The 15069-nt window shown below is 46.8% G+C and overlaps 1 protein-coding gene across 2 annotated transcripts in view; it reads right to left on the bottom strand.

The window, feature by feature from the left end:
- Positions 1–15069, bottom strand: part of stim2b (stromal interaction molecule 2b) — a 212473-nt gene that overhangs the window by 78266 nt on the left and 119138 nt on the right. For both annotated transcript variants that reach the window (XM_072496536.1, XM_072496537.1), the window contains one exon: positions 738–852. In XM_072496536.1, coding sequence (XP_072352637.1) covers positions 738–852 — 115 coding nt within the window. The remainder of the gene's footprint in view (positions 1–737; positions 853–15069) is intronic.

Genomic DNA, 15069 nt, shown 5'->3' with positions numbered 1-15069 from the left:
TTTTTTTTTTGTTCAGTTAAATTTCCAGGTAGGAGGCAGTGGAACACAAAACCAGTTAACATAAATACCTGACCGGAATTGCTGCGCAAGTCCACAAAAACATCAATTGTAACTGGTGTATCCTCCAAAAGTAAGCTGAACAGATAGCTGGAAACACTACCGTGATTATAGCTGTCCTTCATTTTTATTCAGGGGTCAAAGTGGTGGCGAATGGCAATTAGCACTCACAACGTATTTAACTGAAAACCATCTGAAATCACTGTGAACTCTTTATTTAAATTAGGGCGGCATGGTGGCGCAGTGGTTAGCACTGCTGCCTCACGGCGCCAAGGACCCGGGTTCGATCCTCGCCCTGGGTCACTGTCCGTGTGGAGTTTGCACATTCTCTCCCTGTCCGCGTGGGTCTCACCCCCACAACCCAAAGATGAGCAGGGCGGGTGGATTGGCTGCACTAAATTGCCCCTTAATTGGATACTCTAAATTTACTTTTAAAAACTCTTTATTTAAAGTCCACTGTAGAGCTGTTTAGATTACTAGTCACATGATCAGCTGGAATCTGGGTGAGGGACTGAATACAGGAACTAGTTAAGTGCTTAGAGCATTGCAAAGAATTCAGCCAAGTGTTATACAGCCAGTCTCTAACTGGTTTAGATCAAGTCACACAGCACACCTTCGCATGGATACGTACTACTCAGAAGCAGCGCCTATTATTCTGAATAGCCCCTGTAGAGCCCTACCTTGTGAGTTTTTCCAGTGGTTCCACAGGTCTCTCACTGTGATGTGTTTGTCTTCTTTATGGAATGTATTGCCTTTACTGGTAGGATCTTTGTCTTTCATATCTTCCTTGATGAACTGCAGGAAAACAAAATGAGTACAATGAGAGGCTTTAAAATGGAGCTAAAGTAGGCAAATTATTTTGGAAATGTCATCTGAACAAACCAATAAAGTGATTTATGCTTCAAGCCACGGACAAGACCCAGATTTGTTGTTGGTTAAACGGAATTATAGAATTTACAGTGCAGAAGGAGGCCATTCGGCCCATTGGGTCTGCATGGCCCATGGCAAAGAGCGCCTTACTTAAGCCCACGCCTCCACCCTATCCCCATATCCCAGTAAGCCCATCTAACCTCTTTTTTTTCAACACTAAAGGAAATTTAGCATGGTCAATTCACCTAACCTGCACATCTTTGGACTGTGGGAGGAAACCAGAGCACCCGGAGGAAACCCACACAGACACCGGGAGAACATGCAGTCTCCACACAGACAGTGACCCAAGCCAGGAAATGAACTTGGGGCCCTGATGCTGGGAAGCGACAGTGCTAACCTCTGTGCTATCGTGCCGGAAGGATGGAAGTGGGAGTCAAGTCAATATAGGCAGTGTCCACGTGGTCTGTTATATGTTTTTATATCTCAATATGTATAAGATGATTGAATTTGCAGTCTTAAGTGACATGTAGTTAAATTTGCAGGTGGTGTGTGGGCAGTGCCGGTGTGGTCTGAGAGTAAACTCAGCTGAGCCAGCTAACATCTTACAAAAGACAACTTAACAGCGGTTTTATCTGGAGAAAACGTGGGAATTGCCAGCTGGGGTCTTTCTGGAGTTATACAATGTCACGGTTAGGCCACACTTGGGAAAAGTGCACGTAGTTCTTACAACCACAACATGAGGGGTCCCAGCAGCACTGAGACAAGACCAAAACTCAAATAAAGTTTTTAAAAATGACTGCTGTTTAAACAGATCAAATTCAATTTGGCATTTAGTTTCACTTTGTGCTGCTGAAATCTATTTCCTTATCACCTTCCACTTTGAAATGCACTATTTTAGTCGCTCCAACATTTATGTTTTTATGACAAACAAACCTATGAATACACCTTGGGCATTGGTAAGTTTGGAAGTTTGTTGCTCACTCTGATATCCTAAAAGTTGAGGAGGAAAATACATCAGGTGTTATGGTATATAATTTCACTGTAAATTGAAGAACAGCCACAGGCCAACCACAAAACAAATAGAAGCCCATCACAAGGTTCTCCGATTGTGGAGCAGAAATAGGAAGGCCGCCACAATTAAACTCAGCTGAATAATTTAAAACAGAACAATGAGGAAATTATAGGCCCACTGTCATGTGAGAGTACCTTTAAGAAATGGGTATTTATTACTGCAGTGATGTCAGAGAGGGGGTGGAGCTGGGCTGTCTGTCAGCTTTTTACTGCCATTTTAGGCTATTTGCTGCAGGGTGTGTTTTAGTTTCGTTTTCAGAGCTGGATAGCTGCAGTCACAGCCAGAAGGTGTATTAGAGCTTCTCTCTGTAATCTAAAGACTAAATCAATCCTGGTGATTTAAAACTAATAACAGTAGTGACTTTAACTTGATGTGCTTCTGGTAAAAGGGACTTTAAGTCTTAGGGATGTTAAAAGAAAGCTTAAAGGATTACTTAGTGTTGTATTCTTTGGGGGTTGCATTTGAATTAATGGTTGCTAAGATGTTCACTGTATGTTTTAAAAAGGTTAACTTGAGTTCATAGAATAAACATTGTTTTGCTTTAAAAAATACTTTTCCATTTCTGCTGTACCACACCTGTAGAGTGGGCCGTGTGCTCCCCATACCACAACCTATTAAAAGTTGTGGGTCAGGTGAACTTCATGATACACTTTGGGGTTCTCTAAACCCTGGCCCATAACACCACACCCCCCCCCCCATTTTAAGCCTGCTGAATTTTTACACATGAATACTATAATAACCTGTTCACCAACTTGTGGAGCTTTCCAGCCATTTCAGCTTTCTGAAAAGTGGCACCAGAAACTTTATTCCAAACTTTCATATCTGGTAGAATTCCTACAGTGCAGAAGGAGGCTATTCAGCCCATCAAATCTGCACCAGTCCTTGGAACGCACACCCTACCTAAGCACACGCCTCCACCCTATCTCCCTAATCCAGCAGCCGCACTTAACCCTTTGGACGCTAAGGAACAATTTAGCATGGCCAATCCACCTAACCTGGACATCTTTGGACTTTGGGAGGAAACTGGAGCACCGGAGGAAACCCACGCGAGGAGTAAGTGCAAACTCCACACAGACAGACACCCAAGGCCGGAATTGAACCCAGATCCCTGGAGCTATGAGGCAGCAGTGCTAACGACTGCTTTGCAGGGATGCTAATTTGTGGTACAAAAATGCAGTCAAATATGTTAGGAAAAATTTAAAAGTAATGCAATGAGCTTCAGCTGACTTGTGGTTTTAAAATTAGTACTAAGTTAACAGATAAATAATGTACTATTCTTGGCACCCACAATCCCCCTAGTACTGAAACAATGCAACAAAATGTACATTAGGCAACTGGTATGTGCAAAATCCTATAGCATCAAGTCCCATATGTGATACAGTAGCACAGTGGTTAGCACTGTTGCTTCACAGCGCCAGGATCCCGGGTTCGATTCCGGCTTGGGTCACTGTCTGTGTGGAGTCTGCACATTCTCCCTGTGTCTGCGTGGGTTTCCTCCGGGTGCTCCTATTTCCTTCCACAAGTCCCCAAAGACGTGCTGTCAGGTGAATTGGACATTCTGAATTCTCCCTCTGTACCCGAACAGGCGCCGGAATGTGGCGACTAGGGGCTTTTCACAGTAACTTCATTGCAGCGTTAATGTAAGCCTACTTGTGACAGTAATAAAGATTATTAACCTATTGTGGTTGACCTTTCACTCAATAGTTCAATTTCGGCACAGTCACAAGTGTTTTGCATTTTTCTTTAACGTTGAAGGATGCTTTGGATAAATTTGCAACACAAGTATGTTCACATATCTGAATTAGCTGAACTACCTGACTTTCCTCGTTTACTGAAGCATTTGGCGAAATGATACCATCATGAATGCACCTGGTTATGCAAATCTGTACAAGCTAGGTTTAGACTCACTGTACAAGGAAGTGTTCACTGGAGTCGTTTTTTTTAAAGTTGGCACGAAAGAGACACCTTAATCTTCCCAGAATTACACCCTAAGGAAACAATGACCATTTCATCATGCTCTAGCTATTAGAACACCAGCTTCCAAAAACTCCTCATGCTTCTGTCAGAATTTTTAGCCATGCCATTTTTTGCCATTAAAGGTTAGAAAGCTTTCAGGTCTCGGCACTGCAGAGAAGTGTGCTGAGGACACAGGCTTAGTAGACTCACAGTTTTGATGTTCTCAGGCAGGTTTCTGTAGATCCACACTTTCTTACTTAGCTAGGACATAACAGCTGCAGCATTTGCAATGCCTGGGTTGATTTCAACATCAAGTGGCAGATTGCTGGTGATCGTGAAGCCCAGATATGCGAAGCAGCAACAATCTCCATATTGACAATGCTACGAGATGCTGGTATAACACCTTGGACGATGACATTTGTCTTCCTGATGCTGATGGCCAAACAAAACTCTTTACAGGCATGAGAGTCCAAAGACATTCCTCAATATGGAATGGTGATGCAACATTGTCAGTGAACAGCAACTCTGTGATGATGTCTTAGATCTCGGGCAAGAAGGAACAGCTTTCAAATATTAAGTTTTTAAAAATTATTCATGGAATGTGAGTGTTGCCAACTCGGCCAGCATTTATTGCCTATCCCAAATTGCTCTTGAACGGAGTTTCAGGGGCATTTAAGAGTCAACCACATAGCGATGGATTTGGAGTCACATGTAGGCCAGACCAGACAAGGACAGCAGATTTCCTTCCCTAAAGAGCATTTGTGAAGCAGTTGGGTCTTTACAATAATTGATGAAGGCTTCATGGTCATTGTTATAGACTTTTAATTCCAGATTTTTATCAAATTCAAATTTCACCATCTGCTGTGGTGGGATTCAAACCCGGTTCCCTGGATTACTAGTCCAGTGGCCGAACCACTTTGTCACTGCCTCCCTCTGTCACTACCTCCCTCTGACACCCTCGGGTGATGACCAGGAAGTGGTCTGGGCTGAAATGTTTCAGCTATGAAGAGAGGCTTGTTAGGCTGGGTTTGTTTTCTTTGGAGCAGAGGAGGATGAGGTGGGACCTCAGTGAGTTGTACAAAATTATGTGGGACTTGGATAGAACATAACTAGGAACAGGAGTAAGCAATTCAGCCCCTCGAGCCCACTTCACCATTCAATACAATCATGGCTGATCTCCTCTCAGCCTCAACTCCACTTTCCTGCCCGTTCTCCTTGACCCTTCAAACGTATTTACTGACTAAATACCCTCCTTAAATTTACTCAATGTCCTGGCATCCACCGTACTCCAGGGTAGCGAATTCCACAAATTCACGACCTTTTGAGAAAAGTAATTTCCCCTCAGCTCCGTTTTAAATCTGTCACCCCTTATCCTAAAACTATGACCTCTCGTTCTAGATTGCCCCACATAAGGAATCGTCCATTGTAAGTCCAATTTTTAAAAATATATTTTTATTGAAGAAAATTTTCATAACAAAATAATGCCACACAATACCACCAATACATAAAAGCTCAAGGCAAAAATAATGCAATCAATACTCAACAACTCCACTGATCAAACATATAACTAAACCACCCCCTCCTAACAGCTGACGGTGACTATTGCTTTGAAAAGGGAAATTAATGGCTGCCATCTCGAGTGGAACCCTTCTATTGACCCCCTAATGGTGTATTTGACCTTCTCCAGATACAAGAACTCTTTTGGGTCACCCAACCGGGCTAGCAACGAGGCAAAGGCAAGGACCTTCGCTTTCACTCCGTCTGTAGCACCAGCAAGTCCAAAACCCTGAAAACGGCCACCAGCGGACAAGCTCGATATCAAGAATCTCTGACATGATGTTAAAGAAGGAGACCCAGAAGCTTTCAAGTTTAGGACATGACCAGAACATGTATGATTCGCCAGCCCAAGAACAGTGCACGCACGTATCCTCCACCCAGAGAAAAAAATAACACATCCACACCTTGGTCAAATGCACCCTGTGCGCCATCTTGAAGTGAATCAAGCTGAGCTTAGCATATGAGGTGGTAGAGTTGACCTCCTGAAGAGCCTCACTCCACACCACTGCACCCCCCCTCCCCCCCCCCGCCAAGGTCCCAAACTGTCTTCATCGCATCCAACTGAGCCTGCTCCACCAACAGGATCTGGCCATAAATGTCTGAAATCCTTCTTCACCCGCATCGGCCAGAGATAAGATCCTTTTCAAGAGAGAGGGCGACGGTGCCAAGGAAAATGAAGAAAACTCCTTAAGCAAGAAATCGCGAACCTGGAAAGACTGAAATAAATTAGTCCTTGGGAGTTGGAATTTGTCCAACAGCTCCTCAAAACCGGCAAACCTACCCTCCATAAATGGGTCCCCAAACGACCCTTTTTCCCTCACGACCTGAATATCTAATCTAAATTTGCTGGCACAAAGGGATGAGTACCACAAATAGGGGCAAGGGCTAACAACTACATGGAGCCAAGCTTAAAATGTTGTCTAAACTGCCTCCAAATCCTCATAGTGCACACCACTACCAGACTCAAGGTACATTTTTCAGGGGCAATCAGAGCAGAGTCAGTTAGCAAAGACCCCAAGCTAGAACAAGTGCCCGCCATATGGAATTCAGATCCTTGAGCCACCCCAGTACTTCTTCATTGTTAACTGCCCAGTAATAAAATAGCAAATGAGGTAAAGCTAAGCCACCTGACTGTCTCTCTCTCGCTCTCTCTGAAGAAACGCCCAACAAATCCTTGGGGTTTTGCCCACTCAACTGACAAAGAAAGATTTGGGGAGAAAAATGGGGAGACACTGAAAAATAAATAAAAACCTCAGGACGACATTTATTTTAACAGTCTGTACCCTGCCCGCCAAGGACAGGGGGAATTATTTTACTTCTGCAAGTCAGATTTAACCCATTCACCAGATAGCATAACTTAATTTACAAAGTGAGGCCCAATTATGGGCCACCCGGATTCCCAGATAACGAAAGCTAGGCAAGGCGAAAAGACACATCCTCAGATAGGCTCCCCTCCCCAGGGGATTGACCTGAAAGTATTTGCTCTTCTCCAAATTCAACTTATACCACAGAAGGAGCCAAAGCTCCCAAGTAGCTTCATTATCTCAACCATGGCGGAGACTGGGTCCATGATATAAAGAAGCAGATCATCTGCAAAAAAAGGGCACCCGATGCTCCCTCCCTCTGCTTTATCACCCTCCATTCAGTAAAAGATCTCAACGTTATGGCCAATGGTTCAATAGCCAAAGCAAACAAAAGCAGAGACAATGGACAACCCTGCCTTATACCCTTATTAAACTGAAAGCAACCCGAGTTCAAGGCATTTTGCGAACACTTGCAGGGGGGGCCCTGTAGCGAAGATGAATCCAAGACATAAACTTAGGCCCAAAATAAAACCTCCCAAGAATCGAAGAGAGACACGCCCACCCCACGCTATCAAACGCCTTCTCTGCATCCATCGAGATAATCACTTCTACTTCGGGCACTGGAGAGCGGGTGAACACAATGTTTAATAATCAACGTATATTTGCCAACAGCTGCCGATCCTTGACAAAGCCTGTCTGTTCTTCCGAGATCACCTCTGGATGGCAGGGCTCTAACCGCAGTGCCGGCACTTTTGCATCAACATTCAACAACAAGATAGGCCTATACGACCCACATTCTGTCGGGTCCTTATCCTTTTTTAGAATCAGGAAAATAGAGGCCTGCACCAATGTAACAGACAATACCCCCTAGGTCAAGGATTCAGTAAACATGTCCAATATCAGTGGATTCGATGCCCCACAAACTTTTTATAGAACTCGATGGGGAAACCTTCCAGTCCCGGAGCTTTACCAATTGTATTAAATCAATATATTTCATAACCTCCTCAGGGCCCAATGAGGATTCCAACTCTTCCCTTCTCCCCCCCTCCACCAGCGGGAAGGATAACCCATCCAAAAATTGCAAGATGGGTGAACTCTCCTCCCGGTGCTCCGATCTATAGAGCCTTTGATAAAAGGCATCAAACAGCGTTAACCTTCAATGAAAAAACCATCAAAAAAAAAAAAAAAATGTCCAGAAGATGGCGCCGGAGCGAGGCGACTCTCTGCGAACTCTCCCCAACAGATCCACTATTTACTTAACTTATACTCGATCTAATCTTTTAAAATTTAATTCTAAGACTAACATTATTACTAACATCTCTATTTTATCTTTTCTTGCAGGTTTGAACATCCTCCGACGCCCGTGGAGACCTTTTGACCCGACCCAACCTGACCTCCACGACCTGGAAGTGGATCGGGCCAAAACTGGAAGTGAAGCCCCGACCTCAATTTGGAGCCAACCTGGACCTCGGAGCTCCCAACCTGGCTTACCAGCCGACGCCAGCTCCCGGATCGCCCGGCCCAGTCCCTGGAGCTCCCGATCCGACCCCCGACGCCGAAACCCAGCCCAACTCGACCCCGAGAGACCCGCCCAGCGACCCGACCCGAGAGGCCCGCCCAGCAACCCGACCTACCTGGAGATGGAAGAAAGAAAACTCCACGTGGAGGCCCGACCAGGCGTACTTCAAGACCCGACCCCAGGTGCGCCCAGGGAGGGAACAGACCACGGGACTCAGCCTCACCTGCCTCAGCAAGCCCCTGCCCACGATCCAGGTGCCCCGAAATGGCAGAGGCCCCGCGCGAGGACTCGAACGCGCTGCAAGGTATTCACGCGCCCGCAGAATGCCGGGACCCATTCAGATCGCAAACATGCCCCCCTAGCAACCCCTCTACCTCAATCAGCGCCCGGGACCCTGTCAGACGCGACCCCGGAAACGTAACCAGCACCCTGGTCCCCGCCACCGCCCTGGACCCCGCCAGATGTAACCACCTACCTTCCACAAGGTCAAAACTTCTCCCATCAGATCCCAGGATCGTCCAGCCGCAGCCACCGACCGAGGAAGCGGGAGAAACACGGTGGTCTGCAAGGTAGACTGAAGCAACGCGGTTTCAAGACCCCTCTCCCCAGCATACTCCTGGCAAACTTCCAAACGATCGAAAACAAGCTGGATGAACTTAACGCCAGACTTACCTCTCAGAGGGAAGTAAGAGGCTGCTGTGTGCTCTGTTTCACAGAGACATGGCTCACCCCCGCCTCACCGGACTGTGCCATACAACCTGGGCGGATCGCACCGTGTCACCAGGCAAAACGAAGGGTGGAGGGGTTTGCCTCCTTATCAATTCCTCTTGGTGCTTGAATATGGCGACCCACTGCTCCCCGGACTTGGAATACCTGACTGTGAAGTGCCGCCCATACTATCTTCCACGTGAGTTCACTTCAGCCATTATCACAGCGGTCTACATCCCACCCCAGGCAGAAGTGAGGAAGGCGCTGGACGAACTGTACACAGTTATAAACAACTACGAACCAGAACACCCGGAGGCCTTGTTCATCGCGGCCGGAGACTTCAACAAGGCCAACCTCAAGAGTGTACTGCCAAAATTCCACCAGCACATCTCCTGTCCCACCAGGGGCAACAACACTTTGCTACTCAAAAATCAAGGGCGCCTACCGTTCCATCCCCTGACCATAAGGCGGTGCTCCTTCTCCCGGCATACAAGCAGAAACTCAAGCGGGAGAATCCAGCTAAGAAGGTCGTGCAGTGCTGGTCCGAGGAAACAGAAGAGCTCTTATGTGACTGCTTAGAGACAGTGGACTGGTCCATATTTAAGAACTCAGTGACCAACTTAAATCAGTATGCCACCACCGTCACAGACTTCATCAGCAAATGTGTGGACGACTGTGTGCCAAAGAAAGCAGTACGTACGTTCCCCAAATCACGAGATTGACTCCCTACTGAAGGACAGGTCTGAGGCGTTCAAGTCAGATGATCCTGACCTATACAAGAAATCCAGGTACGACCTCCGCAAAGCCATCCGAGATGCCAAGAGAGAATATCAACCTAAGCTAGAGTCACAGACAGACTCTCGACGATTGTGGCAAGGACTAAACAACATAACGGACTACAAAGCGAAGCCGAGAGTATCTCCGGCAGCAGCGCACCCCTCCCCGATGAACTCAATGCATTCTATGCTCGGTTCGAGCAGGTAACCAACAATCCGCAGTCGAGTGCCCCAGCAGTCCATAATTCACCATAGCCACCATCACAGCTTCCGAAGTCAGATCGGCCTTCCTGAAAGTGAACCCTCGGAAGGCGACGGGCCTGGACGGGATCCCTGGTCGTGCACTCAAGAGCCTGCGCAGACCAGCTGGCAGAGGTATTCGTGGACATCTTTAACCTGTCCCTACTCCATTCCGAGGTCCGGTGCCAAAGAAGAACCAGGCAACGTGCCTCAATGACGACCGTCAGGTGGCTCTGACTTCAGTCGTAATGACGTGCTTCGAGAGGTTGATCATGAAGCGTATCATCTCCATACTCCCAGAACACCATGATCCACTGCAATTCGCATACCGTCGCAACCAGTCCACAGCAGACGCCATTTCCCTGGCCCTACATTCATCCTTAGAGCACCTCGACAACAAGGACTCCTACATCAGACTCCTATTTATTGACTACAGCTCCGCCTTCAACACCATAATCCCAGCCAAGCTCATATCAAAGCTCCAAAACCTAGGACTTGGCTCCCCACTCTGCAACAGGATCCTCGATTTTCTGACCAACAGACCACAATCTGTAAGAATGAACAACAACACATCCTCCACATTAGTCCTCAATACCGGGGCACGCAAGGCTACGTACTTAGCCCCCTACTCTACTCCCTGTACACACACGACTGCGTGGCAAAATTTGGTTCCAACTCCATCTACAAGTTTGCTGACGATACGACCATAGAGGGCCGGATCTCGAATAACGACGAGTAAGAATGCAGGACGGAGATAGAGAACCTAGTGGAGTGGTGTAGTGACAACAACCTCTCCCTCAATGCCAGCCAAACTAAACAGCTGGTCATTGACATCAGGAAGCAAAGTACTGTACACACCCCTGTCAGCATCAATGGGGCCGAGGTGGAGATGGTTAGCAGTTTCAAATTCCGAGGGGTGCACATCTCCAAAAATCTGTCCTGGTCCACCACGTTGATGTTACCACCAAGAAAGCACAACAGCGCCTATACTTCCTCAGGAAACTAAGGATATTCGACATGTCCACATTAACCCTTACCAGCTTTTACAGATGCACCATAGAAAGCATCCTATCGGGCTGCATCACAGCCTGGTATGGCAACTGCTCGGCCCAAGACCGCAAGAAACTTCAGAGAGTCATGAACACCGCCCAGTCCATCACACGAACCTGCTTCCCATCCATTGACTCCATTTACACCTCCCGCTGCCTGGGGAAAGCAGGCAACATAATCAAAGACCCCTCCCACTCAGCTTATTTACTCTTCCAACTTCTTCCATCGGGCAGGAGAAACAGAAGTCTGAGAACATGCACGAACAGATTCAAAAACAACTTCTTCCCCGCTGTTACCAGACTCCTAAATGACCCTTTTATGGACTGACCTCATTAACACTACACCCCTGTATGCTTCATCCAATGCTGGTGCTTATGTAGTTACATTGTATACCTTGTGTTGCCCTATTATGTATTTTCTTTTATTTCCTTTTCTTTTATTTCCTTTTCTTTTCATGTACTTAATGATCTGTTGAGCTGCTCGCAGAAAAATATTTTTCACTGTACCTCAGTACACGTGACAATAAACAAATCCAATCCAATCCAATCCAAATCCAATGGGGCGGAAACCAAACTGCCACCCGAGTCCCTTACCTGCACAATCTCCCAGAAGGCAGCCTGCCACCTCAGTTGGTGCACTAAAACGCGGCCAGCTTTCTCAATTAAGGGGAACAAAACTGTATACAGTACTCCAAATGGGATCTTACCAATGCCTCATACAGTTGAAACGACACTTCCCTACTCTATTCCTATAAAGGCCGAAATTTCATTTGCCTTTCCTATTACCCGCTGTACCTGCATGCTGGTTTTCTGCGATTCTTGCACAAGGACACCCAGATCCCTCTGCACCAAAGCACTCTGATGTTTCTCTCCATTTCGATAATAAATTGCAGTTCCAGCTTTCCAACCAAAATGGATAATCTCACACTTAACCACATTAAACTCCATCTGCCAAACTTTGGCCCACTCACCTAATCTATCTATATCCATTCGTAAATTTCTGATTTCCTCATTGCAGCTTACTATCCCACCTACGTTAGGCATAATTTTATGAAGAGTAAATCATATACTTTCTATCCCGACATCCAAGTAATTAATATATATTGTAAATAGCTGAGGTCTGAGGACCAAACCCTGTGGTTCCCCACTTGTTACAGAAAAAGACCCATTTATCCCCACTCGCTGGCTTCTGTCGGTTAGCCAGTCTTCTATCCAAGCTAATAAATTACCCCTAATCCCACGTGGGGCTGGATTCTCCCAAAATGTGTCTATGTCCCCACACCGGCGTAAACGGGCCCACGGACTTCCGGTTTCGAGTCCACGCATGCGCACAGCGGCGGCCTCCTGTGGCCGCGCAGAGCGCCATGGCGGACTCGGACCGCGGAGGCAGCTGGAAGGTGTAGGCCCCCACCCCGAACGGCCGCGCGCCCGAAGATCTGACTGGCCCGATCTGTCCCCCGACCGCCTATAAGGGCCCCCTCCCCCGGTGCCCAATCCCCCCGCCCCCCACCAGGGCGGTCGCGGACTGAGTCCGTAGCTGCCACGCGAGGTTCCCGAACGGCAATAGGTGGTTAGAACCACGCTGTCGGGAACACGGCCGGTTGTTGCGGAGGATCGCTGGGCGGGCCTCTGGCAATGGCCCCCAGCCACGAGGAGTACTTCGCAAAAACGCTGATTCTCGGGTCCCAGAGAATCACTGGGCTGGCGCGGGGCTGATTTTGGCGCGAAAGTTGATTCTCCGCGCCAAACGCAGTTTTACTCGTGGTCTTTTGTGCGGCACCTTATCAAATGCCTTCTGCAAAGCCAGATATATTACATCTACAGGATGCCCATTATCCATTTGGTTTGTTACATCTTTGAAGAACGCTAGCAAGTTAGTCATAGACATAGAATTTGCAGTGCAGAAGGAGGCCATTCGGTCCATCGAGTCTGCACTGGCCCTTGGAAAGAGCACCCTACCTAAGCCCACACCTCCACCCTATCCCTGTAACCCAGTAACCCCACCTAACCTTTTTGGACACAAAGGGCAATTTAGCATGGCCAATCCACCTAACCTGCACATCTTTGGACTGTGGGAGGAAACCGGAGCACCCGGAGGAAACCCACGCACACACGGGGAGAACGTGCAGACTCCGCACAGACAGTGACCCAAGCCGGGATTCAAACCTGGGACCCTGGAGCTGTGAAGCAACTGCGCTGACCACTGTGCTACCATGCTGCCCCACATATGATTTACTCTTCATAAAATTATGCTGACTCTGATAGATTGTATTTTGACTTTCTAAATATCTTGTTATTACTTACTTCTAATGGATTCTAACAACTTCCCAATGAGATATATTAACCTGACTGGACTATAGTTTCCTATTTTCTGCCTCCCTCCCTTGAATAAGCATCTTTCCAAACCACTGCAACCTTTCCCACATCCAGGGAATTTTGGAATATTGTAACCAATGGATCCACTATCTCCACTGCCACTTCCTTGAAGACCCTAGATGTAGGCCATCAGAGCCTGGGTACTTGTCTGAATTCAATCCCAATAGTTTGTTCAGTACTTTTTCCCTATTGATGATGATTGTTCCAAGGTCTTCCCTTTCTATTACCTCTGCATTATCTGTTACTATTGAGATGGTAAGAGTGTCCTCCACCGTGAAAACTGAGGAAAAATATTGATTTAGCATCTCCACCATTTCTATGTTCCTCACTATTAACAGCCAGATCTCATTCGCCAAGGGACCAACATTCACTTTATCCACTCTCTTCACTTTTATATACTTACTAGCCTTTCTTATATTTTGCACTAGCTTTCCTTCATAAATTCCCTCTGCTCTTTTTATTACTTTTTTAGTAACTGTTTGTTAATCTTTAAAAGTTTCTCAATCTTCCAGCCTGCCACTGGCCTTTGCAATACGATACCTTAATTTTTGATTTTGTTATCTTCAACTTCCTTGCTTAGCCATGTATGTTTCTTCCCCCTCTTCCTCTCTGGAATACGTGAGAGTCGGGAGGAATTGGATATCTCCTTAAACAACTGCCACTGCTCATCAACTGGTCCAACTTTTCGTCATACTGCCCTGTCTCGAAAACCAAATCTGTCTGCAAGCCATCGTAATTATCTTTGTTTAACTCCAGAACGCGAGTGTGGGACTCCAGTTTCTCCACTGCAAATTTTGCTCTGCCATAGCTGACCTTACATATCATGTGGGCTGTTTAGCACAGGGCTAAATTGCTGGCTTTGAAAGCAGACCAAGGCAGGCCAGCAACACGGTTCAATTCCCGTACCAGCCTCCCCGAACAGGCACCGGAATGTGGCGACTAGGGGCTTTTCACAGTAACTTCATTGAAGCCTACTTGTGACAATAAGCGATTTTCATTTCATTTCATTTTCAAAAGAGGTCACACTCAGCCGATTCGGAAGGCAGACTTTTTTCTCCAGTAGTCTAAATATACCACCTCTGTTCACATGGTCCCAGACAGGCCCTCATGTGTCGCAGGAAGGAGGCTGCCCCTGGTGCAGGGTACCTAGAACCATTGGACATATTCTCAGATTAAGAGTAGGCCATTTAGGACTGAGATGAGGAGGAATTTCTTCACTGAGGGTTGAGAGTCTTTGGAATGGTCTATCACAGAGGGCTTTGGAGGCTCAGTCATCGGGTTTGTTCAAGACAGAAATTGATAAATTTTTCTAGATATTAAAGACATCAGGAAATAGCATTAAGGTAGAAAATCCACCTTGATCGTGTTTTTTTTAAATAAATTTAAAGTACCCAATTCTTTTTTTTTTCCCAATTAAGGGGCAATTTAGCATGGTCGATCTACTTGCACAGCTTTGGGTTTGTAAGGGTGAGACCCATGCAGACACGGGGAGAATGCGCAAACTCCACACGGACAGTGACCCGGGGCCGGGATCGATCCCGGGTCCTCGGTGGCATGAGGCAGCAGTGCTAACCACTGTGCCACC

This window comes from Scyliorhinus torazame, chromosome 3, assembly GCF_047496885.1.
Source record: "Scyliorhinus torazame isolate Kashiwa2021f chromosome 3, sScyTor2.1, whole genome shotgun sequence".
Classification (NCBI taxonomy): Eukaryota; Metazoa; Chordata; class Chondrichthyes; order Carcharhiniformes; family Scyliorhinidae; genus Scyliorhinus; species Scyliorhinus torazame.
This window is presented reverse-complemented; position numbering and strand designations above follow the sequence as displayed.